The following is a 26,119-nucleotide window of genomic DNA, read 5'->3' as shown; positions in this document are numbered from 1 at the left end:
AGCCAGTGATTATTAAGTAAAAGGGCTTATATAGTGTTTAAACATTAGGTACAGATTTCTTATTTTTTTTTCCTGCAAACCACTTTATTTTTTTAAACTCTTGATTGGAATATAATTGCTTTACACTGTTGTGCCAGCTTTTGCTGTACAACTAAGTGAATCAGCTTTATTTATACATACTCTATATCCCCTCCCTCCTGCGACTCCTTCTCACCTTCGCTCTTCCAGCTCTCTAAGTCATCGTCCATCAGCGAGTTCATCTCCCTGTGTTATGCATCAGCTTCCCACTATTTACCTGTTTTATATTTGGTAGAGTATAATTGTCAATGCCACTCTCTCACTTGGTCCTGGCTTCGCCTTCTCCCCCTCCCCTGGCCCATGTCCTCAAGTCCATAATCTATATCTGAACCTTTATTCTTACACTGTCATTGGGTTCATTTGTAACATTTTTTTTTTCAGGTTACATATGTATGACTTACATACAGTATTTGATTTTCTCTTCCTGGCTTACTTCACTTTGTATGACAGGCTTTAGGTCCATTCACCCCACTACAAATAATTCAATTTCGTTACTACTTGTAGCTGAGTAATATTCCATTGTATATATGTGCCACATTTTCTTTATCCATTTATCTGTTGATAGGTATTTAGGTTGCTTCCATGTCTTAGACATTGTTAACAGTGCTGCAATGAACATTGTGGTACATGTTTTTGAATTATGGTTATCTCAGTGTATATGCCCAGGAGTGGGATTCCTGGGTCATATAGTAGTTTTATTTTTAAGGAACCTCCATAGTGTTTTCTATAGTGGGTGTACCAATTTATATTCTTACCAACAGTACAGGAGGTTTCACTTTTCTCTGTACCCACTCCAGCATTCAGTGTTTCTAGATTTTTTGATGATGGCCACTCTGACCGGTGTGAGGTGATACCTCATAGTGGCTTTGACTTGCATTTCTCTAATGATTAGTGATGTTGAGCATCTTTTCATATGTTTGTTGGCCATCTGTATGTTTTCTTTGGAGAAATGTCTATTTAGGTCTTCTGCCCATTTTTGGATTGGGTTGTTTGCTTCTTTATTATTAAGCTGCATGAGCTGCTTGTATATTTTGGAGATTAATCCTTTGTCAGTTGCTTTCTTGTCAAATATTTTCTCGCATTCTGAGGGATGTCTTCTTGTCTTGTTTAAGATTTCTTTTGCTGTTGAAAAGCTTTTAAGTTTCATTTGATCCATGTGTTTATTTTTTATTTTATTCCATTATTTTAGGAGATGGGTGGAAGAGGATCTTGCTTTGGTTTATGTCATAAAGTGTTCTGCCTATGTTTTCCTCTAAGAGTTTTATACTGTCAGGCCTTAGATTTAGATCCTTAATCCATTTTGAGTTTATTTTAGTATATGGTGTTAGAAAGTGTTCCAATTTCATTCTTTTACATGTAGCTGTCCAATTTTCCCAGCACCACTTAATGAAGAGGCTGTCATTTTTCCATTTTATATTCTTGCCTCCTTCTTCAAAGATATGGTGCTCATATGTGCCATGGGTTCATCTCTGGGCTCTCTGTTCTGCCCATTGATGTATATGTATGTTTTTGTGCCAGTACCATACTCTCTTGATCACTGAAGCCTTGTAGTATACTTTGAAGTCAGGGAGCCTCATTCCAGCAGCTCCATCTTTCCAACTCAAGGTTGCTTTGACTATTCAGGGTCTTTTTCATTTCCATATAGATTTTAAAATTTCTTGCTCTAGTTCTGTGAAAAATGTCATTGGTAAATTTATAGGGATTTCGTTGAATCTCTAAATTGCTTTGGGTAATATACTCACTTTCACAATGTTGATTCTTCCAAGCGAAGATCATGGTATGTCCCTCCATCTAAGTGTATCGTATTTGATTTCTTTCATCTGTATCTTATAGTTTTTTGCATACAGATCTTTTGCCTCTTTAGGCAGGTTTATTGCTAAATATTTTATTCTTTTGATTGCAATGGTCAGTGGGAGTGTTTCCTTAATTTCTCTTTCTGCTTTTTCGTTGTTACCATATAGGAATGAAAGAGATTTCTGTGCATTTATTTTGCATCCTGCTACTTTAGTAAATTCATCGATTAGTGCTAGCAGTTTTCTGGTAGCATCTTTAGGATTTTCTATGTGTAATATCATATCATGTTCAAGGAGTGACAATTTTACTTCTTTTCCAATTTGGATTCCTTGCATTTCATTTTCTTCTCTGATTGCTGTGGCTAAAACTTCCAGAACTATGTTGTATAATAGTGGTGAGACTGGGCATCCTTGTCTTGTTCCTGTTCTTAGAGGGAATGCTTTCAGTTTTTCACCATTTAAAATGATGTTGGCTGTTGGTTTGTCATATATGGCTTTTATTATGTTGAGGTAATTTCATTCATGCCCACTTCCCAGAGAGTTTTTAATCATAAATTGTTGAATTTTGTCAAAAGATTTTTCTGTCTCTATTGAGAATATCATGTGTTTTTTATCCTTCAGTTTGTTAATGTGATGTATAACTGATTGATTTGCACATATTGAAGAATCCTTGTATTCCAGGAATAAACCCAACTTGATCATGGGGTATGATCTTTTTAATGTGCTGTTGGATTCTTTTTGCTAGATTTTGTTGATAACTTTTCATCTATATTCACCAGTGATATTGGCCAGTATTGTGTGTGTGTGTGTGTGTGTGTGTGTGTGTGTATGTGTGTGTGACATCTTTGCCTTGTTTTGGTATCAGGGTGATAGCTTTGTAGGGTGAGTTTGGGAGTGTTCCTCCTTCTGCTATATTTTGGAAGAGTTTGAGGAGAACAGGCCTTAACTCTTCTCTAAATGTTTAATAGGATTCACCTGTGCATCCATCTGGCCCTGACCTTTTGTTTGTTGGGCGATTTTTAATCACAATCGCGATTTCAATACTTTTGATGTATCTGTTCATATTTTCCATTTCTTCCTGGTTCAGTCTTGGAAGATTGCATTTTTCTAAGAATTTATCCATTTCTTTTGGGATTAATTTATGCAATTTATTGGCATATAGTTACTAAAAGTCATCTCTTATGATCTTTTGTATTTCTGCAGTGTCTGTTGTTATTTCTACTTTTTCATTTCTCTTTCTGTTGATTTGCAACTTCTCCCTTTTTTTCCTGATGAGAATGGCTAATAGTTTATCATTTCTGTTTATCTTCTAAAAAAAAAACAGATTTTAGTTTTATCAATGTTTGCTATTGTTTTCTTCATTTCTTTTTCATTTATTTCTCATCAGATCTCTATAATTTCTTTCCTTCTGCTCACTATTTGTTCTTTCTCTAATTGTTTTAAGTGTAAGGTTAGGTTGTTTATTCAAGATTTTTCTTGTTTCTTGAGATATGATTGAATTGCTATAAACATCACTCTTAGAACTGTTTTTGTGGCATAGCATCAGTTTTGCATTGTTTTGCTTCCGTTTTCATTTGTTTCTAGGTATTTTTTGATTTCTTCTTTGATTTCTTCAGTGATTTCTTTGTTCATTAATAACATATTTTTAGCCTCCATGTGTTTGTATTTTTTACATTTTTTTCTGTGCTTGATATCTAGTTTCCTGGCATTGTGGTTGGAGAAGTTGGTTGATATGATTTCAATTTTCTTGAATTTACCGAGGCTTGATTTGTGACCCAAGATGTGATCTATCCTGGAGAATGTTCCGTGTACACTTGACAACAAAGTGTATTCTTTAGTTTTTGGATGGAATGTCCTATAAATATCAATTAAGTTGAGATGGTCTAATGTGTCATTTAAAGCTTGCATTTCCTTATTTATTTTCTTTTTGGATGGTCTGTACTTTGGTGTAAGTGGGGTGTTAAAGTCTCCTACTCCTATTGTGTTACTGTCGATTTCCCCTTTTATGAATTTTAGCATTTGTCTTATGTATTGAGGAGCTCCTATGTTGGGTGCATAGGTATTTACAATTGTTATTCTTCTTCTTGGATTGATCCCTTGATTATTATGCAGTGTCCTTCCTTGTCTGTTGTAATAGTATTCTTTAAAGTATAAATTGTCTGATATGAGTATTGCTACTCCAGCTTTCTTTTGTCTCCTTTGCATGGAATATCTTTTCCATCCCCTTATTTTCAGTCTGTATGTGTCTCTAGGTCTGAAGTGGGTTTCTTGTAGACAGTATATATAAGTGTGTTGTTTTTGTATCCATTCAGCCAGTCCGTGTCTTTCGGTTGGAGCATTTAATCCATTTATATTTAAGGTTATTAGTGACATGTATGTTCCTATTACCATTTTCTTAATTGACTTGTGTTTGTTTTTGTAGGTCTTTTCCTTCTCTTGTGTACCCTGCCTTGAGATGGTCCTTTAGCAATTGTTGTAAGGCTGGTTTAGTGGTGGTAATTTCTCTGAATTATGTTTTTCTGTATAGCTTTTGATTTTTCTATTGAATCTGAAGGAGATTTTTCCTGTGTAGTGTATTCTTGGTTGTAGCTTTTCCTCTTTCATGATTTTAAATGTATCTTGCCACTACCTTTTGGCCTGCAGAGTTTCTTCAGAAAGATCAGCTGTTATCCTTATGGATTTTCCCTTGTATGTTATTTGTTGCTTTTCTCTTGCTGCTTTTAATATTTTTTCTTTGTGTTTAATTTTCATTAGTTTGATTAATATGTGCCTTGGTGCATTTCTCCTTGGGTTTATTCTGTATGGGACTCCCTGCACTTCTTGGACTTGATTAACTACTTCCTTTCCCATATTGGGGGAGTTTTCCACTATAATCTCTTGAAATACTTCGTCAGACATTTTCTCTTTTTCTTCTTCTTCTGGGTTACGTATGATTCAGATATTGCTAAGTTTAATGTTGTCACCGAGTCTATGAGACTATCTTCCATTCTTTTTATTCTTTTTTCTTTTACCTGCTCTGTGGCAGTTATTTCCCCCATTCTATCTTCCAACTCATTTACTCGTTCTTCTGCCTCAGTTATTCTTCAGTTTATACCATGTACAGTATTTTTATTTTTTGTTATTGCATTGTTCATTACTGTTTTTTTCTTTTTTATATCTTCTATGTCCTTATTAAATGTTTCTTTTATTTTCTGTATTTTATTTTTGAGATTTGGGGTCATCTTTACTATCATTACTCTGAATTCTTTTACAGGCAATTTTCCTATTTTCTCATCATGTATTTCTTCCTGTGGGTATTTATCTTGTTCCTTTGTCTACAAGGTGTTTGTTTTCTCATTTTGTCTAGTTTATAGTATTTTCTATCTACTTTCCCTATAATGCCTAGTAGTTATTCCTCTTGTTTCTGTTCTCAGCCCTCTGTGATGGGATTGTTCCATTGTCTTGATTAAGCCTCCTGATGGGAAGTTTTGGTGCCTGTTTGCTGGTGTGTGGATCTGAGTCTTTTCCCTCTGATAAGTGGGGCTGTGTCAGATGGTGTGTTTTCAGTTATCTGTGAGCTTAATATGGGTTTAGATAGTCTGTGTGCTAATGGGTGGATTTGTGTTAATGTCTTGTTGTGGTTTGGTGTGAGGCATCCAGAACTGGCAGTTGCTGGCAGTCAGGCAAAGCTGGGTCTAAGAGTCTGATAGAGGCTTCTGTGAAAATTCTCTGCAGATAATCTTTCCTCTGCCTAAAAACTCTCTAGTGATCTAGCATCCTGGACTCAGTGCTCCCTCTCCAGATCCTCGGACTTGACTTCTGGTTGAGGGATCCAGACTCTACAGGTCTCTTGTCCCAGTTATGTTGGGACCTTTGCAGTCCTTTCTGGTGTCCAAATTCTTCTGCTAGTGTTCAGCCTGTTTTCCGTGGGAATTATTGCATCTTTTGATGTATTCCTGATACATCTGTGGAGAGAGATGCCCTCCACGTCCCTCTGCTTTGTTGCCATCTTTTTCTCCTTGAGATTTCTTTCTTAAGCTGAAAGCTTGCAATGTCAAGTCTCCATTTTCTGACTCCTTGGCAAGCCAGGGAGGATAAATAGAGCAGGCTCTGAGTACACCTGGTTTACTCTCACATGCAATTTTGTGATGGGATCCCTGATTTACAACCACTGTCCAACTGAGAGGCTGTGCTACATGGGTTCCTTCTCAGAGACCTTGTCCAGCTCTGTGAAGGGGTTGATCCTCACAGGAATATCACAGCCAGCAGCCATCTCTCTTAACAAGAAGGGAAAATGAGGGAGGCAGAGCCAAGTTGACCTGGGACACAGGGGCTGGGGAGGTAGCCAGCTGTGGCTTGGGGCCTAATTATCTGGCATTGAAAGCCCTGGTGACATCTAAGATTCCTATCAACCCTGATATACCCTCCACTGCCTTCCAAGTTTGAGTTCTCTCAACTTTGGTATTGTACTTGCTTGCCTGTGTGGTCTAATTGCCAGAGTGTGGTTCTGAGGCTGTCTTGGAGCTCTTTGGGCTTGCTTCAGTGAGGGTTTATTTTTATTGTTCATCTGCAGATACAGGTGTGTGGAGAGAGGGAGGGTTTGATAGTGGCTCCTCTCCCTGCATGTGACTCAATAGTAGTGCCTTGCTTGGATCACGGGAGCTCCACTAATGATGCAAAATGTGCTGGGATGCTGGAGGCTGTGGGTATAAGAAATCTGGCCATAGTGTGATTCTTTACTTTTGCTTGGGACAAGGCACCTGATGGACAGCACTTGGTGGCTTTTTGTATTAGTCTGAGACCAGCAGTGCTTCCTTTATTGTTCATCTGTAGGTGCTGCTGTTTGTGAATAGAGAGGGTATGACAGTGACTCCTTCCCCTGTGTGTGAGCCAGGAGTAGTGCCCTGCCTGGTTCACGGGGGTCCTGGCAGTGCCTGTAGTCCCAAATGCAGAGGGAAGCTGGTGGGCTCAGGTGTAAAAGAAATTTCTCCAGAGATAACCTTCTCTGTGACCTTCTTCTGGCTCTCCGCAGCAGGCACAACAGGCCACCCCCCTCCCCAGGTGCTTTTTCTATCCCATGTTGACTGTGACATCTGGGCCTAGAGAGGGCCTCCTTGCATTCATCGCAGGTGCTGAAAGAGAGTGTATAGCAGTGGCTCCTTCCTCTGTGTGTGAGTCAGCAGTAGTGCCCTGCCTGGCTCATGGGAGTCCTGGCAGTGATGGCAAAAACAGTAAAGGGAAATGGGTGTGGTTGGGTGTAATAGGAATGTCTCCAGAGATGTCTTTCTCTGCAAACTTCTTCTGGCTTTCGCCTGCATGCACACCATCCAGGCCCACGAGTAGCATTTTTCTGTTCCTTGTTGACTGTGACAGCCAGATCCAGAAGGGGGCACCCTTTGTTCATTGCAGGTGCCAAAAGAGAGGCTACAACAGTGACTCCTCTATCCTGCATGAGAGTCAACAGTGGCATGCTACCCCATGGCCACCCAGCTTTCTGCAGTGGGCATTCTCTGCTACAGATTTTTTCCCTCATGTCCCCTCAGTCTGTCTCCCCACAGCCAACAATGTTTCTCACCCTGAACAAGCTTTCCTGTTCCCACATTCCAGGTTCCAGACCCCCTGTACAGCTGTGAATCCATGTCTCACTCCAAGAGACACAAAGCCATGGTACGGACACCTGTGTGTTCCTCACTCTTTCCCATCTGCCACAGATAGGCAAATTCATCCTCTTTGACAGTCTCAAATGACTCCCTTCTGACCTAATCAAATCCCCATTGGAGAGGGGTTTTCCCTGACAGATAAGGGTGGTTTCCATGAATTGAGCAATCTCTCCTCTTTTTCAGCTCCCAGCACCCAGGATGTAGGATTGGTCCCTTTTCTTTCCTCTCCTCCTCTTTGCCCCGTCTTTTTTCCCATCTGTCCAACCCCATTATGTGGGTATCTCTGTAGTTCTTTCTGGTGTCCAAGGTCTTCTACTAGTGTCCAGCCATTTTTCTGTGGGAATTAGTGCATCTTTTGATGTACTTCTGATGCAGTAGATTACTGGTTTATTACTCAAGGATATAACTCAGAAACAGCCCAATGGAAGAGATGCATAGAGAAAATATGTTCGGTGGGATACAAAGCTTCCATGCTCTTTCCAGGTGGGCTACTCTTCCACATTTCAAGGTACAGATTCCTTAAACCTAGGTAAGATCCTTAAATATGTTTGAAAACAGATTATCAAAATATGAGGCCACTTGTCTGACTAAGCTGACCATATCTGATATCCAGGGCCTGATAGGAATTTTGAAAGAGGCCTTGTCACCAAAGAAAAATGAGGGAAAGTAAAACTTTCCAACATAGGTAAATGCGTATGTCAGGTTTTCAATGTAATTGAAAAAACCACCCAATTCTATGAAAAAGAAAATAAAACTGCCCTTGTTTTGCAAATGTAGTCTTCACAGGACTAGATGTGTGGCTCCAAAGTAATCCAAAGTCCACCAATCCTCTGACCACTCCCCAAACCTTCCCTATTAATCTTAAGAGGCTTGTAAGTAATTTTTCTTAAATAAATAAATTTATTTATCTTTTTATTTGCTACATTGTGTCTATGTTGCTTTGCACGGGTTTTCTCTAGTTGTGGTGAGTGGGGGCTATTTTTCATTGTTGTGCACAGGCTTCTCAGTGTGGTGGCTTCCCTTGTGGAGCACAGGCTATAGGCAGGTGACCTTCAGTAGTTGTGGCACGGGGGCTCAGTAGTTGTGGGCTCACAGGCTGTAGAGAATAGGCTCAGTAGTTGTGGTGCATGGGCTTAGTTTCTCCACAACATGTAGGGTCTTACTGGACAGGGGTTGAACCCGTGTCCCATGCATTGGCAGCAGATTGTTAACCACTGAACCACCAGGGAATTCAAGAGGCCTGTAATTATTAAACAAAGGGGAAACAAAGTCCAACTAGGAGGATGTGGCTTGTATCTTGGAGATAAAATTGTCCTATAAGGTCTTCTCAGAACCCTTATCTCTGCCATTGTTTTAAATGCAAATTAAAAAAAAAAAAACAGGTGAAGTCATTTAGAACTTGTCAAAGATAAGTAGAAATCTTAAGTGTTTTTTTCTGTAAACACTAGTAAAAAGGGTTTAGCCACCTAGATAGGTGACCTTGATTTGTTCCATCTTCCAGAAGCACGATTTGAATCCAACCTCTTGTAACTGATAGGTTTTATGTTATTCCTGACTCAGGACTGAAATTTTGGAATGGGAACTCTAAGGCCTCAGTGTTTCTTTGTGTTTGTGTGTTCATATGTACCTATATGTGTGTTATGGATGTATAGCATTGTCAAAAATCAATTGGCAAAACAGCTCTGTTTAATCAACATAAAGAAAATAAAGTGCTTATATAAATACTCAGAAATAGAAAATAACCTGGTCAGAATGTATTTCAGGCTAATGTCCTATGGAAAATATTCAGTACTAAATTGATATCTGGTATTGAAGGTGGCTTAAACTTGTTGGTTTAATTAATATACATTTGTCTTTAAAATCATCCATATTGAGTATAATATTTTGTTGTACCTAGCTATACTAGAAGTCAAATAAAGCCTTATTCTGTTGTAAATTTGTGAACCAGAAAAGTTGCTCTATATGGGGAAAAAGAAATACTTTTAAGAACAGTAAGATGTATGTGTTCAGTAAAAGAATGTGTGTGGAGTGAGAAAATTAGTACTGAAAAGTGTTGTGCATGATCAGGATTTTCTAAGATTGGAGTAAATTTTGTTTGGTAAATTGATTTTGTTGGAAGTGGGTGGGCAAAGGCTAAATTTGGTTTCTCCCTCCAAATCTTGCTTGAAATGCACCTTTTAATGACAGATAGCATGAGTTTCTCTGCCTTTAAGTGATCTGAATTTGTTTTTGAGATCTTTGTAACTTTGGTTACAGAATAAGTATTGTCTCATAGTGACCTATGAACTTATTTGACAAAGTGTTTTAAATCCTTTTGACAAACTTCTCAAATATCAAATTTTAATTGTGTCTTGTGATTTCCAGATAACTGTGCGATGATTCACAGGGCCCCTGAGGCATCTTAAAGAGAAATATTTAACTAGGATTATTTGGTATGTTAGTTGTAATCATTCATAATTCTGGTTATTGTAAACAAGTTTATTGATTATACTGTAATGTAAATTATACTGTAACCATGCCTTTTAAGTGTTCTGTCATTTATAGATATTTTTGTATTCTGATGCTGGTAGAAAAGCTGCTCCTTTATTAAGGAGATTCATAGACAGGCTATGGAAGCAATTCCAACAGTTCCACACCAAGATGCAGTGTATGTGAGGACTCCAGCATATACTGTCTTAAAGCAAGGATCTGTCCTACCTGGGGGCTCCTAGATCAGGCATCCAGAGATTTTTACTCCCTGACAGGACTGGTCAATACCCCTACTCAGCCTTGAAATTGTTACAGGGAATGGATCATTGACCTTCTGGTTCCCATAAGAATATGGATGTAGGTACTTCCCTTGTGGCCCAGAAGTTAAGTCTCCACTTGCTAATGCCAGTGACATGCAGTAGATCCCTGGTCTGGGAAAATCCCACATTCTCTGTAGCAACTGAGCCCACAAGTACTGAGTCAGTGCTCTAGAGACCATGAGCCACAACTACTGAGCCATTTCCAAACCTACTGAAACCTGTGGGCCTAGAGTCTGCTCTCAGCAACAATGGAAACCACTTCATGAGAAGCCCATGCCACCACCCCCAGCAAATATAGAAAGCCTGTGCACACCAGCAGAGACCCAATGCAGCCAATAAATAGACAAATGAATAAATAAATAAATGTATTAAAAAAGAATATGGGAGTAACATCTATGAGGGAGGAATGAAAGACCGAAGGGGGCTGGGCACAACCTTTGAAAGTATGGCATAGCCAAAGAACATGATGTAAACTGAGTAGAGACAAATGGGTCTAAGATGTTGCAAAATTTAATTTCCTCTAGACCTTAAGCATCAGTCTTAAAATCATAAGGATCAAAAAGTGGGTAGTGGCCTAAATCCTGGAAATCATTGCCTCTTCCTGAAATAGCTGGAATACTCCTCCCACTCATTAGTCTATGAAATTACCCACCCCTATAAAACAACCCCATACCCTGGTGCATTTCTCACCTTCTGAAATGGTACATAGACTGTGGAGTGTGTTTCTGTGTAAATAAACCTGCTTCTTACCCTCGCAGTTTGCCTCTGAGTGAATTCTTTCTGTGATAAGATATCAAGAATCTGAGCGTAAGTAGGTTTTGAAACCAGGTGTGGGATCTCAGTTGGAAGACCTTGTGTTTGGGCTGGGTTTGAGTCCCAGCCACCTGGGTTCAAGTCCTAATCTGAGGTGCACCATTTCAATTTTAGCATCACATCAAATTGAAAGAAAGAAAATATATAAACAGCCATGACTGGGACATTCCTGGTGTTGCAGTGGAGAAGACTCCACACTCCCAATGTCGGAGTCCTAGTTTTGATCCCTGGCCAGGGAAGTAGATCCCATATGTCACAAGTAATAGTTTGCATGCCACAGCTAAAGATCCTGACTGCAGAAACTGAAGAGCCAAAGCGGTGCCAGTATGACCCACTGAAGCCAAATAAATGTATAAATTTTGCTTAAAAAAGCCTGAATGATATTCCTTTGTATGTCTCTACTATGTTTTCTTATCCATTCAGCTACTGATGTGTCTAAGTTGTGTCTACATCTTGGCTATTGTGAATGATGTTGGAATGCACATGACAGGACAAATATCCCTTTGAGATTGTGATTTGAAGTCTTTGGAATACATACCCAGATGTGGGGCTGCCTGATCAAATAGGAATTCTCTTTTTATGTTTTTCAGGAATCTCCATTATGTTCTCTAGGAGCTACACCATTTTACATCACCACCAACAGTGTACAGGGTTCCACATACTCGTCAACACTTGTTAACTTTTGCTGTTTGCTAATGACCACCCTAAAGGGTGTGAGATGGTATCTCATTGATATTTGATTTGCATTTTCCTGATGATTAGTGAGGGATGAACTATCCTTATCTGAAGTTTACAGAATATGAAACTCTTGTCCAGAAATGAACTTATGAAATTTGTATGACTGGTAGGTGTCAGAGGTGGGATTTGAACCCAGGCAGAAAAGCTCCAGGATGTACACGTCTGGAGAGTACACCACACTGTCTTTCATGAGCTTAGCAAGCCTGAGATCATGCTGTTTTCTATTCTGTTCTTTTCTCTTAATGTCAGATTGGAACAATTTCTCCTCACATTAAATATTCTACTAAAACACAACTTGAAGGCCGTAGTTTGCATGATGGCCTATCCATGCTGTGGACACTTTATGTTTAATGGGCCACGAGATGTCCCAGATTTTCAGCTTTTTATGAGACACATGACTCTATCCTTGCTTATTTATGTCTTTGGGTGCTTCTGATCATTGCTTTAGCATAAAGCTTAGTAGCAAAATTTCTGAGACAAAGACCATACATATTTTAAGAAGGAGTCATCTCCAGAAAGATTGTACCAATTTACACTCTTTCAAGAAGTGGTGTGGTCTATGATTTTACTTTTTTTTTTTTCTATGTTTTCTTTCACCTCTGGCTATATATTTCCCTTATCAGCAATGGGTAAAAGATAAAAGTGGAAGGTGGGGGAAGATTGTTGCTTTGAATATCAGACTTTGGGACTTTCCTGGTAGTCTAGTAGTTAAGACTCCTCACTTCAAATGCAGCAGAAGTGGATTTGAGCCCTGTCAGTTAAATAAGATTCCACACAGTGCATGGTGCGCCAATAAAAGAAAAAAAAATGATAAAGATGAGAATGCACCCTCATGTTGGGAGCACAGGCTACAAATATAGAGTCTCAGGAACAGTGGGCTCATTTACAGACACAGATTCAGCCTCAGCCCTAGGCTCATGGAAGGAAACAAAGTCTGACTTTTTCTGATATTATGGCAGTAATCCATGCTGACACAATATGCCTCCGCAGAGGGATGCAACAGTGTGTTCTAGTGGTAACATCTATGAATTCATCCATTCAATTATTCAATGTGTATTTATTGAGGGCCTACTATGTGCCTGTCACCAGTCCTGGGGCCAGAAATTTGGAAGAGACTTCCTTCATCTCTCTCAGGGGTCATGCCCTGCAGGGGTTCATGGGGAGACAGTGAAATGGCATATGTAATTAACCAGATCTATTACTTGTACTCTTATTGGTGGTTTCTTACCAACAGAGAGACATGGCTTATGGTTCCATGAAGAGAACTTGGAAAATGAGTTTGAGTAACTGTTCATGTGAGTCTGCATTAAACTCACATCATGATATTTACTATTAAAATATTACCACTTCTACTCTCCCCTTTCCTCCCTTTTTCAGCTCTGTTACTGGTCCTCTTTCACTCCCCTCAAGCCTATCATAATCCAGTGCCACCCCAAAGGGTCGAGGCACCGGTAACCAAGGATATATGACCGATCATCACAAACATGGTAAAGGCAGGTTTAGGGTATGGCTGTGTTTCAATGTGGGGTGGCAAGACTGAAGTCAATGCCCTCCATGCTCAAACCCAGGCTTTCCCTGGCTCACTGAAGAGGAAGCTCATGACTCCTCTGGCCTCTTACCCACAGCACTATTTTTTCTGCATCTGTCTCTCCCCATTGGGGGCTGTCTTTTGTATCCATGAACAGGTGTTTGTTTCCTAACCCAACCCATCTAACCCTGGGGTCCACCACAGCACGTGGCACAAAGTATGTGTTCAGTCCACTTGTTCTGAATGAAAAGATGAGGATGGAAGGGAGACATCTCTTTCACTGCTGTCGGTCTTGCCTGAGTAAAGGCCCATACTATGCATTGGGTTGGGGTGTGTTTTCCACCTTATCTACTCTTTCTTACTCTTTCTGTCATCTGGGTCTCCCTCCACCTCTGACCCTTGCTGTCCACAGCCTGGGCCTCTGCATATGGTCTCCAGGGTGGAAGAAGTGATGCTACTACTCCAAACGTATGAAAACACATCAGCGTGGTCCAAGTGATTTGTAGCTCTTTCCCTAGAGTATGCTCAGAAAAGCTGAAGGCTTTGTGCACCTTAGATCCCCCTTTACATAAGTGGCATCCTCCCCAATAGCATTGGATGGCAAGGGAAGGGGCATCCCAGGCCCTGGAGGGGTGGGGCTGGCTCAGGGATTCCCATGGCCTGTCACTTGGGAAGTGGGATTAGAAAGAATGCTGCAGGTGTGTGTGGCAGAGAGCTGGTGTTTGGTGTGTGGGGACAAGGGGGACTATCTCAGGTTAAATGTCCTCACCTGGAAACCTCCTGGAGGGGAAGGACACTGCCAAAAGTCCTCTGAGAGGGGAAGAATAAAATCTATTTTTATTGCTCCTTTTTAACCCTATGAGTGAGGAGGTGGTAGAGTTGGTTGTGCTATCACCATGTCTTCCATGGTGTGACACATTCTCGTGCCACATTGTTTGGGGCTGCCTGTTCCCAGCCCCAGTCCTGTGATGCCAGAGGAAACTGTCAATCACTTTGGGAATGGACAAGTAACCAAGTAAAGCCAATCATAATACTCCATGCCCCCTGCCAGGATGGTTTGTCTAGGGCTGGACATATGATCTGATTTGGTTCAATTGGAGCTGTCCCTGGTACCCTGATATTTTCTGAGCTTCATTCCTTATGGGTTAGACCCCTTATGGATATATTTGTAGAAGCCTGAAGGAAGAAAGCTATCAGGCTAAGAAAATCAAAGATGAGAGAAGGGAAAGTGGGAACAAGAGAAAGAGTAAGCTGATGGTTTCTGATTTATTGGGTCCATTCATTGAAATGTGTGGATCTGCTCCGGTGTCTGTGTCCCGGATGCCCAGTATCCTTCTAATAAGTCTCCCCTTTCCTTGAAGCCAGTTGGAGTTGGGATCCTCTCACTAGTGGTTCACACAAGTTTCTAGATCCTGCCCCACTATCAAGCATCTCCCCAACCCAAAGTGAGGCACCCATTCATATTAGCAGCATTGGGAATGGAATCCTTTATTCTTCACTGAGAATAGGGCTTTGCAGAGCCCCAGATACAGTCCACCACCTTCCCTGGGTGGCAGAGCCCTATGTGTGAGTGAGTGTGTGTTTGGAGTGGGCCTGATTGATTCCTGAAGCAGCCTGAGCATTTATACTGCAGGAGCCAGGCCAATCCTGTTGTTTCCCCAATCGTAAACTGAGAAATACAGCCTCAGGAAGACATGACCTAGGATCCAGGTCTCTGGCTTGTTTAAATGGTGTGTTTCCTCTCGAAAGTTGCTGAGGCAGCGGCCCTGGCGATTCTGGGGAGAGGACAATACACCCCAGTCAGCCTTAGCCCTCATCTGCCATGCCCTCATTATCCAGAGACAGCAACTTCTGAGTTTTATGTCCCTTTTTTAGTAAGAACATAGTGTCTCTCTTAGAAACTGAGGAAGGGTTGTGCCCATCCAAGAACAAGAAAGGCCAAGACTTGTGGTTGCCCAGAAGGAGGAGGTAGGAGAGGGAAGGTTTGGTGTTTGGGATTAGCAGACGCAAGCTACTATATAGAGGGTGGATAAAAAATAAAGCCCACCTGTATACCACAGGGAAATATATTCAATATCCTGTGACAAACCATAATGGAAAAGAATAGGTAAATGAATATATACCTATATATCTATATTTATATCTTTGTCTATATGTATCTATAACTGAGTCATTTTGCTGTAGAGAAGAAAGCAAATCAGCATATTAAATCAAGTATAGTTCAATACAATCCAAGAAAAACAAAAAAAAAATTTAAAACAAGAATTGCTCTAGTTCTCCTGTTTCTTTCCTTCTGACCCATGCTGTCTGTTTTCTCTGTGAATTCCTTTTCTACTCCCAATTTCCCACACCTTTTCTTTGAAACTGTGCTTAGCCCCCCTAGGAAGACTTCCTGGACCCACACTCACACTCCCTGGCCACTCCAGGCTAGGTTGGGTGACTTACCCTGGTGCTCCCCTTTTCTGTAGGCCTCATTACCCCTAATCTGGCTGCTGCACTGCTTGGCACATCCCCCAAAGGTTCTATTTGCATGGAGTCTAGTGCAGATTTGCCTCAACCCAAGCAGGTTTCCTCATGCCTCCATGAGGCTGGGGGATTCGAATTACTGAAATTCCCTGCCTTCTTTAAAGCCTTCTTTGAGCCCATCAACCTCCTGTGAACTCCCACAGGAGCTGACATTAACCTGCAACCATTTTCAAGTGCTGTAGTAGTCACTGGGCACCCTTTACACACATGTGAACATCCAACATCCCCACAGAAGTCTCTGGTTACCCAACTCACAGAGGGTGAACTAGGGCTTAGCAAGCAGAAGTTGCAGCTGAGGACTAGAGGAACCATGTAACTGATCATCCTCCAGGACACTTTCCAGATGGGAAGGGAGACTGTTAATCATTATGGTGGGACAACACACTGAGACTGTCCCCTGCCAACCCCACTGGTCACTGGGTCTGTTTCAAGGATTGTTGAGATGACTTTCTGTGTTCATCCACCTGAGGGCTCTGGTGGAACTGAAGCTCTCTGAGGGGAGAGGCCCTTAGTGTTACCCTCTCCTTGTGCCTCACACTATGCCGGCACAGGGTGGTGTCTCCATTTATTCCAGGATGATTGATATACCAGACTGCCCTCTACTCTCAAGTTGTTAGCTTTGTAGGAGGCACTGGTCCAACCACAGGAGCTCAGCAGCATCCACAGGGGTGTGCCTTGGCCTACAGAGGGTCTCACCCTCCTCCCAACAGCAGCCCAAGGGTTCCTGCCAGTCCCAGGTTTGAGAACCAGACCCTAGGGTTGGCCCCTCACCTTCCATATGTAGGCTTGAGCGGGCACTGGATATTCATTGCCATTGATGTTGAGAGTAAAGGTAGGCAGGTGAGTGATGGAGCTACATGGAACCTCGTACTGTTAGAGAAAGTGGAGAGAGGTTAGCCCAGCTGATCTCTGGTGTGTGGAGAGTCCCAGTGCAACCCTGAGGCATGTCCTTTCACCTCTCGACCCGAAGGTGTAGCGTTGATGAGCTTCTGGATGGTGGTGATCACTCTAGTTGGGCCAAGCAGTAATGGGGTCCCAGTATCCAGAATGGCCCGACAGACATTGAAACAATCAATAACCACCCCGTTCATGGTAATCCTGAGAGACAGTGGGACAAAGATGGCACCAGGATTACTCTGAAATCTCCCACCACGACTGACCGCCCTCCCTGACTGTTCCGAGAACAATCCTTTAGCTCCTGCCCTGACTCTGTTTTCCTTTGCTCTGGTCATGTAATCTTCTTTGACTTCCTTTCAGTTCTTGAATGCACCATGCTCTTTTGTGCCTCAGGGCCTTGGCATGTGCTGGTTGCCCTTCCTAAAAGACCCCCATCCCCTTTGCCTAGCTAATTTCTCTTCCTCTTCCATATTCCAGCTTAACTATCACTTTTTCAGGGAAGTCTTCCCCCAGACTAGATCAGGCTTCTGTTTTGGTCACTCTGTCTAGACTCTACTTCATTTGTAGTGCGAACAAAATTTGTAATTCATTATGTATATGACCCATTTCATGTACATCTGCCTTACTAGATATGTGGGCAATTTGTATCCACAGTGCCTCCCTCAAGTGCCCAGCACACAGGGGATACACAGTGTATGTTTGTGGAGTGAATAAATGAATGAGTGACTGAGTGAAGAAATGAATGAAGAGTAACCAGAGACCTGTGTCTGATGTCTGAACATTAATGTGTCAACCCACACAGTGAACATGGATGTTCTCTGGGACAGCAGATGCTCACAGTGTTGAGGAGGGAAAAACAGGCTGCCCTGGGAGAATTTGTTTTCCAGCAGAGCCCTCTCACCCGGCTCAAATACTCAGACTATTGGCCAGGTGATGCCCGAGCTAGCCCAGGGGGCCTCCAAAGACACAAAAGTTTCTGTCTGAGGGTATTGAACAGAATCCCGTCATTTATTGTCCCTTGTTCTCAAGCCACTCCTGGACACCAGCTTTCTGATTCTTTCTGTCACAGCCTCTGCCTCACTGTGTGCCTGGGATATGGGGGTGAGTGGCAATAGGTAGTGGGATTGGCTCTTTGTGTGAGTTGCTTTCAGGTCTCAAGAATGCAGCCAACCTCACACCTTTACTGGCAAGCTTCTCCCTAAGGAGACCAATGATCCCATTTTGTCCAGAACTTTCCCTCATTTTAAACTAGCAGTTTTGTATAATATGAACTCCCTTGGTTCTGGGTAGCCCTGGACAATTGCTCATCTGAAGATAACCCTGTTTATTCTGGTGAATTTCTCCCTGATCCACTTTTCCCATTGCTTTTGGGTCCTCATACCATACCACTTGCCTCAAAGCACAGTGGGTGCACCCCTCTCTGGGCTGCAAACACCTCTCAGAACTCTGTACAGGGTGCTGGTCATGGCTGTGGGTCAGAGATCTGGGGTGATATGAGCTGATGGGCTGTGTGGGTATCTGTGTGTTTGTGTTTCTATTTGTGTATGTGTCTCTATGCATATCTGTGTGAATTTGCATACCTGTGTGTCTCTGTCTGTGTCTGTTTCTCTCTGTGTTTGTGTTTCTCTGTGTATCTGTGTTCCTATGCATGTTGATAGGTGTGCCAATGTGTGTGTTTATGTGTGTCTTTGCTTATATGTGTGTCTTTGTGGGTGGAGTCTATGTGTCTGTGTGTGTGTGACTGTATGTCTCTGTGTGCATTTGTGTGTGTCTGCATGTGTCTGTGTGCACTTGGGGTGACTCTCAGAGGGAGATGCTTACTGGTTCATAGGTATCTGCCAGTAGTTGGTTTTGGACACTGGTATCCACTTGAGCTCTCCTCTGTGGTAGCTGTGGTCCACCCCTCCAAACATCACTACACTGCCATTGTCCTGGCTAAGAAGAGAAGGAATAGGGAGGGCTCCTTGTCAGAGAATAATGCCACTCACTATCTGAGGGCTGTGCTTATCCAACCAACTGAGGCACTAGTATTGTCCCCATTTTACAGATGCAGGTATTGGGGCATGGAGGGATTGATTACCCAACCAAGGCTAGTCACAAACAAATGAATGCCACAGAAGTTCAAAATTTGGCAGCCTGGCTGGGTTCTAGCCATTCACCCTTTTGAAGAGAGCCTGGTCCTCTCCAGCAACCAGAGTGCTCAGAAATACATTCAGAGGATACTGTACTGGAAGGGTCTGGCCTCCCATTTGTATATCCTGTCATTTTTCAGAAAAGTCAATGCCAGAAGGCACTAAGGGCATGGGTTCAGGCTAACTCAGGGTTGGCTTTAGGGGCCTTGACCTGTGCCATCCATGGGACCCCAGGCTCAGCAGGGCCACACACCTTTGCTATTCCTGTCCTGAAATTCCTAATGGCTTTTGAACAGAAGGTCCCACATTTTCATTTTGCACTGGCTCCTGTCAACTGTGTAGGTGGTCCTGGGTTCCTGGTTAAATGTTACTGAGAAAGTGAATATTCCCGCCATCCCTTTCCTTCCATCCACATCAAATTCATAAACAAATCCTGTTGCTTTTTCCTCCAACCTGTGTCCTGACACCTTCCATTGCTCTCCTTCTTGCCTCCACACCATGGATCTAGCCGCTGCTCTTGAGCCCATGAGCATGGCAGTGTTCCCATAAAACTTTATTTAGAGAAATCAGTGTCAGGGTCAGATGTGGCCCTGGGCCCATAGTTATGCTGGGCTAGACAGTCTCTCAGGAAACTTCTGGATAATATGGCCTACAATTTTTCATGCAACTGAGAGGATCTTAAAGCTGATTTAGAGAGAGTGCTTGTCTAGGTCAGACTTACTTGCTCAAGTAGAAGGCAAAGACAGGCTGAGAAATGATGCCTTGTATATTCAGGTTGTCAAAGACAGGGGTGGTCCTTTCAAGGGCGAGGCTGGGGTAGGCCAGGCCCAGGATGCCATCAAAGGGTGTATTTTCCAACCCAATCTGCCTCTCGCTCAGGCCAAATGCCTGGCCCAGGTCAACAAGGTTCCCAATCTGTGGGAGGGAAGAGGGATCCCACATAAAGGTTTGAGATGTGGGGTTGGGACTTGACTGGGGTGGAGATGCCATGAGGCCTGTGGAGAAGACCTAAGGCCAGGCTGTGCCCTGGGTTGACCTCAGATGTTTACACAATGCTGGGACAGGAATTCAGCTTCCATTTGAACAGGGCTGTGGATTTCAACCAACACCTGATCCTCCTTCACACACCATCAGAAAAGAGTCAAACTGGCCTCAGGTCTTTTGCACAGGTGGGGAAACAGAGACTCATGATAGGACCAAATGGTTTCCACTTGAGGACAAAATGAGTGGAGAGCAGCATACTCTTGTATTTGGCATCACTATGATCAGATGACAGAAATGGACTGAATTCTTTGCAATACATTGTGGATTCTGCACCTGCCCAGGAACACAGAAGCCCATTATATAGTGTTGCTACCAGGATTCTTATGAAAATTCTGCCTGGGAAACATGCTTTTGGGGATGTGTGTGCCTTAGAGAGAGAGAGAGACAGAGAGAGAGAGTACTCAGACCGCTTGGGGGAGGCAGGCCATAGATTTTATTGGACTCTCAAAAGCCCCCTAGATTGAGAACCACTTTATGAGGCCACTCCCACATCTGTGGCCCCCTGCTTTCCCTGCCCAGATGCCTGAAGCCCTCGGTTGCCTCCAGGAGCTGGTGATCATTTTTATTCTCTCCCCAAATATCTCATGCCTGCATGAATCTTGACAGTCCATCTCAGTTCCACCACTTACCGGATGTCTGACCTATACAAAGCCCTGGCTCTGTGCACCTCAGTTCCCTCCTCTGTATAATGGAGCTAATCATGGTACTTGCTGTGTTGGGTTCTTTCAGCATTAAACACCTTATTGCCATGAAAGTGGCTGGCAGAATCTGAGAATAGAAAAGTGGGGGCTTTGTCCCCTCTCTCCCTGTTCCCAACAAAATGAACCTTGAGCTGCTAATGGGCAAAGAATCTGCAAATTCACACCCCAAGCTACTCTCAGGTTTAGCAATTCTTGGATTTTGAGTGTCAGCAGGGATGCTGTCTCCCCAGGGACAAATTTTGCAGGGTAAGTGTGAGCCACTAAGGGACTTTGGGAAGGACAAGCCCTCCCACGTGGTCCTGCATATGTTTGGAAGCAGCAGTCACTCCAAGGGCTAGTCCTGACTCAGCTCCTGGTTTCCAGTTACCTGAACGGTGTCATAGCCAAGAGATCCAACAATCATCCCAGAGCCATAGTTGAATTTGAAGACCTTGCATGTGTACTGGAAGGTGGTGGACAAGTGAGGGTTGAAGAGCTTTTTTGCACCTGCAGACACAAGAGGTGAGTGTCCCTCAGGTACCAAGGAAGGGTGGTTTGGAGAGTGAGTATAAGATGGGTGGGGCCAGGGGAGCAGGTCAGGTACTCAAGGCAGGCAGGACTGGAACAGTAGATGGAGGACACCCACAAGTCAGATGAGCCTGTGTCAAAGATGACCCTGAACTCCTGAGGGGGCATTCCAATGGTGATGTTTCCAAGGTAGACCAGCTATGGAGGCCAGGGAGGGGTCGTTAGGGCAGGCCTGGCTGCCCTGGCCACCCTTGATTCCCAAACTTCTACCCCTCCAGGTGTCCCATGTCTCCTGAAATTACTTTCCAAATGCCCTCCTTCATAACATCTGCTCAGACTGGTGCCTGCATTTGATTTTTTATTTTCCATATTAGATCTTACTTCCCTGACCAGGTATTGAACCTGTGTCAGTGCAGTATTAGTGCAGAGTCTTAACCACTGGACCTCCAGGGAAGTCTGGGTGCCTTCATCTGAGAAGCTCTCCAGTGTCCCCTTCAAGGTCCAGCCTGAGTGTTTCCTTTTCCATGTGGCTCTCCTCGGTCACTCAGGGTACTTCCTGTAAACTCATAGCATGTCTTATGAACAGCACAGTGTTGGCCCTTTTATTGGATATATATTTACTCTTTGCCTATCACTTAGGTTGGTCTATTCATTCTTGAAGGAGAAATGAGATAATTTTTTTTAAAAAAATCAATCACAGTTACCATGGTGTTAGATTTTTATGGTGCCACTGACCATAGGGCTCAGTAGTTTTTACTGGTGTCCCTCTTGGATCTGTGGAGGCTGACCTTCCTCTACCTGGGGTTTCAAACTTGATATGCAGTTGGCTTTATCTTTTGATCAGACATGGCTCACCTTTCATCTGTAACTCCACGGCTCACTTAGTTCAGGAAGAACAATCTTCCTCACACTAATGACATATCTTTGGCACAGAAATGGTTGTTTACCTGCCTCCTAGTCATTGCTGGGTCCAGTCAGCACAGACCCAGAGCTCAGAATGAGAGTGCCTTCTCCTCTTGGTGTGGGGTCCCTGTTCCCCAGTGTTTCTGCTTCCTGCCAGAGCCCAGCCCCAACATGCAGTCTTGTCCCTCCAGATGAACCACTGTGGTAGGCCAGAGCACCAGGGGGCACTGTGGAGCAGCATCCTCCCAACACACTCACATTCCAGTGGCTCCTCAGGGACAGAAGTGAAAATTTGGGATCATCAGTGTCATTCTGGGACCTGTCATCCATGTTCTCCTCCAGGAAGTGTGTCACCAGGTTTTTCTCTCTGAGGGTTTCTTGCAAGGTCTTGATCTTCATTAAGGGGATTCTTTCACCAAGCATTGGGAAAAGGAAGCAAAGAAGGGGCAGCAATCAGCTGTGCATGTTATTGTGTGACTGTCATACCTTGCATTGTAATGGTGCTGTGTATTTACCCAGCATTTTTATGAGTGTCTTGTTATTACCAAGATGTGATGCAAACAGCAGGGCTAAGACCTCGGTTTGAATATAGGATGTGTTTTGTAATCTTGAGTCAAGTCAAATGAACATATGGACTCTTGGTTTCCCCATCAGTAAAAAGGTGGAATATAATAACCCCCATCCCTCACATAGGATGTTGTGGTTATTAAGTGAGATGATGGATATAATGGACCTGATAGGTAGGATGTCTCAGCAATGACAGGTATTAGCATTGCTATTGCTATCCCACCATATCTATTTCAAAGAAGCTCAGGAAAAGCAGCAGAAGGGTGATCATTAAATCTTTTTACAGGGGAGGAACTTGAAATGCAGGGAGTTTGTGACTTGGCTGTCTCCCTAATCTTTCACCAGGGTCCAAGCAGAAGAGAGAGTTGAGAGAGGATGCCAGGAGATATGGTAAAAATAAGGAAATGAAGAGGCTAGAGTAGCAAGGAAGAGTCAAAAGAGGAGAAAGAAACTCAGAGATTTCTGCATGCAGAGATATAGACAGAGAGATAAAAGAGAGAGATACAGAGATGAAGAACAGACACATTCACACAGAAAGAGAGAGAGAGCAGAGAGAAGACCTAGAAGCAAACACAGGAGAAGTGCTCTTCTATTGGACCACGCTTAAAGTTGCAGGTGTTGTGCACTGAATAATTCCAAGGGGTGCCATTTTCACATAGGCCATGATGTTACTGGAACTTCCAGAGTTGTGCAACCCTGCAGGCCAACCCCAAACCCTTTGGGCCCTCAGGGCCCATGGCAAGGTACTCATCAATAAGTGTGAATTGAACTTTAAGAATGTCAGGGAATGATTACATTTTCTTCTAACACTGATGGATGGAAGAATAAGAGGACAAGAAAAACCACAGAAAGGGAGATGATGCCACTTAGTGTCCCTGTACTTACATGATTAGGCACTCTGAGAGGGTGACCAGCCCAAGGATCCCAAGCCAGTTCATGTTTCTTTCCCAGCTGCAATTAATCAGGAAAGAGCGTGCAGTGGTGACCAAGAGCTCCTAGTTATATATGCTCTGACCTGTCCTAATTGACCCCTTTTGGCCACCAATGGATCTGAAAAGAAATATGAACCTGTAGATAAAATCTTTACCTCCATTGGTATCCTAGGAGTGTGCATGTAGAAAATTCTCAGAATACAGAGGTTTCTCCTGTAATCTCTTCCTTGGGGCTTTTCTGCAACACCAAACTGAACTGCATGGACTAACTAAGAGTGGGGAGACTCTTACCAACTTGAAGATAAGGCATGGGTAGTAATATGGTAAAAGTAAATGATATCCAGGTCTGTCCCTTGGAAAGAACAACAGGAAACTGGCCTGGTCACCAGGTAGGTGATAGATGGGGTGCTGAATCTTCCTACTCATTTTTTCACATTGTTAAAGTTCAGCTTTGGTAGTTCCATACATATGGAGGGTATTGGACAGCACCCAGCAAATGCTGCACACAAAAACCATTTAGCTCAGCTATTCTACTTCCAGGAGTTTTTCCCAAAGATACACTGGCAAATATACAAAAAGACTTACACACAAGGTATTTGTTGCAACATTGTTTGTAAAAGCCAAAGAGTAGAAACTTACCTGAAGTGCTCATCCATTGGGGAGCTTTGAATGAGGCATAGGGCAACTGAACAATTGAGTATAATGGGGATAGAGGTAGGCATGGAATGGGTGAGATCATCAGGGTATACTGTTTAGTTTTGAAAAAAGAGGGACCAGAATGGTGCTTATAATTTGTTGCTTTTCCATTTACTTACATGTCTATTTTCAATAAGAAAGAGTGGAAGAATAATTCAAAAGCTAATAAAATTTTGTAATTTATGGGGGGGGGCAGTGACAGAAGTGAGATATTTCTTGTTTTATAGTTTGACTTTACAACCATGTAAAGTGTTATAGAATCAAAAAATAGATACATAAACACATCTGTGGAACTTGAGAACTAAGTAAAATGAACCTAATTCTATCAAGTTGGTGATACAGCCACACAGAAAAAATACATTACTTAAGAGTCTTTAAATTGCAGAATTTTGACTCTACATTCTGAGTGGTATATCTTCTAAGGACAAAGACAAACAAACAAACAAAACACCCTCCATCAATTGCAAAACCAAAAGACAAAGACAAAGAAATCTGAAACTATGTCCAATACCTTATTATTGGTGATATTGCTGCTGTTATTTTGAAGGTATTGTAAGTATGTGCCTACAGGTTAAAGAAACTAAGTAATTAACCCTCATGTTGTTTTGAAGCAAGACTTTCAGTGGAAGAGACAGAAGAGGTTTAAGTGTATAACCAAAAAGCTTAAGTAAATCCCTATGGTCTTAAATATTGAATTGGAATATATGTTTGTACCAATGCATTTTTTCCTTCTTTTTAAGGAAAATATCTTATTCTTGGCTCTGACCACTAAAAGCCTAGAAGCAAAGGCAACTTGATAATGTGAGTATCCTGAAGCCTAAATTGTGACCTCTAAATACCATTTCCCAGCAGAGGATTCAGAGATTCTTGAGATGGCTGATTCCAGGGCTGGGCCAAGAAATGCGCAAGAGAAGCCTGGGAATCTTGAAGGACTAGAAAGTCAAGGGCCTTGAAAGAACACCGGGGGCCAGACAAAAAATTTAGACATACATATGACAAGGCCAAAGGTGGAAAAATTTTGAAACAGGATGGAAGGCGGCAGAGCATAAGCTTAGAAAGATTGACATAGCCTGAGGACATCACATAAATTGATTAGAACAAAATGAGTCCAAGATGTCAGACAAGTTGATTTCCACTAGAACTTGGGCCTCAGTAGTAGAAGCATAAGGATCAAAGAGTGAGCTGTGGCCCTATTCTTGGGAATCTCCACCCTTCCTAGAATGGCTGGAATACTCCTCCCACTCATTAGCCTATGAAAGTAACCACCCCTGTAAAAACTGTCTACCCCATACCCTGGTGCCTTTCTCACCTTCTGAGATGGTCCACAGTCTGTCTGTGGAGTATGTTTTTGTCTAAATATATCCACTTCTTACTTATCAGTTTGTTTCTCACTGAAATCTTTCTGTGATGAGATGTCAAGAACCTGAGCTTCCTTGAGATTTGAATCCAGTTGTGTGATCTCAGTTGGACACCTTTGGATTTTGGCCAGGTTCAAGTCCCAACCACATGGGTTCAAATCCTAATCAGAGTTTTGGCTGGACTTGTGTCCTGGCATGTGGGTTCAAGTTCCAATGTTATGTGTATAGTTTTAGCTGGCAGCCATGAAGTGACAGAGATAAGGTAAGAAAATATTGAGAGTTAGGTCTTGGTCCTAAAGAGGCCTGTGGTACTGATCTCAGAGAGGCAGCAGTGAGTAGTGGTATGAAGCAAGATCTTAATTCCCTGAGATATTTTGAGCCTGGGTAGCCTGGGTGTAAAACAGGAGTCCTAGCCACCAGAACATCAAGGTTAGGGTCTAGAAGTTACTTTTCCTTGGCTCTTGCCCCCCAGTGAAAA

At 42.6% G+C, this 26,119-nt stretch overlaps 1 protein-coding gene across 1 annotated transcript in view; it reads right to left on the bottom strand.

The window, feature by feature from the left end:
- The window catches only part of LOC130848762 (pregnancy-associated glycoprotein 2-like), a 40,964-nt gene extending 17,371 nt beyond the window's left edge, over positions 1 to 23,593 (bottom strand). Inside the window, exons 1-8 of the mRNA XM_057727163.1 lie at positions 23,541 to 23,593; positions 22,347 to 22,497; positions 21,253 to 21,383; positions 21,046 to 21,151; positions 19,655 to 19,848; positions 18,623 to 18,736; positions 16,861 to 17,002; positions 16,676 to 16,774 (exon numbers count right to left, since the gene is read on the bottom strand). Of these exons, the coding sequence (XP_057583146.1) occupies positions 16,676 to 16,774; positions 16,861 to 17,002; positions 18,623 to 18,736; positions 19,655 to 19,848; positions 21,046 to 21,151; positions 21,253 to 21,383; positions 22,347 to 22,497; positions 23,541 to 23,593 (990 nt within the window). The remainder of the gene's footprint in view (positions 1 to 16,675; positions 16,775 to 16,860; positions 17,003 to 18,622; positions 18,737 to 19,654; positions 19,849 to 21,045; positions 21,152 to 21,252; positions 21,384 to 22,346; positions 22,498 to 23,540) is intronic.
- Between the last annotated feature and the right edge of the window lie 2,526 nt (positions 23,594 to 26,119).

The sequence above is a fragment of the Hippopotamus amphibius genome, chromosome 3 (assembly GCF_030028045.1).
Source record: "Hippopotamus amphibius kiboko isolate mHipAmp2 chromosome 3, mHipAmp2.hap2, whole genome shotgun sequence".
In the NCBI taxonomy this organism is placed as follows: domain Eukaryota; kingdom Metazoa; phylum Chordata; class Mammalia; order Artiodactyla; family Hippopotamidae; genus Hippopotamus; species Hippopotamus amphibius.
Note: the sequence above shows the minus strand (reverse complement) of the source record. Positions and strands in the feature narration are given on the sequence as shown.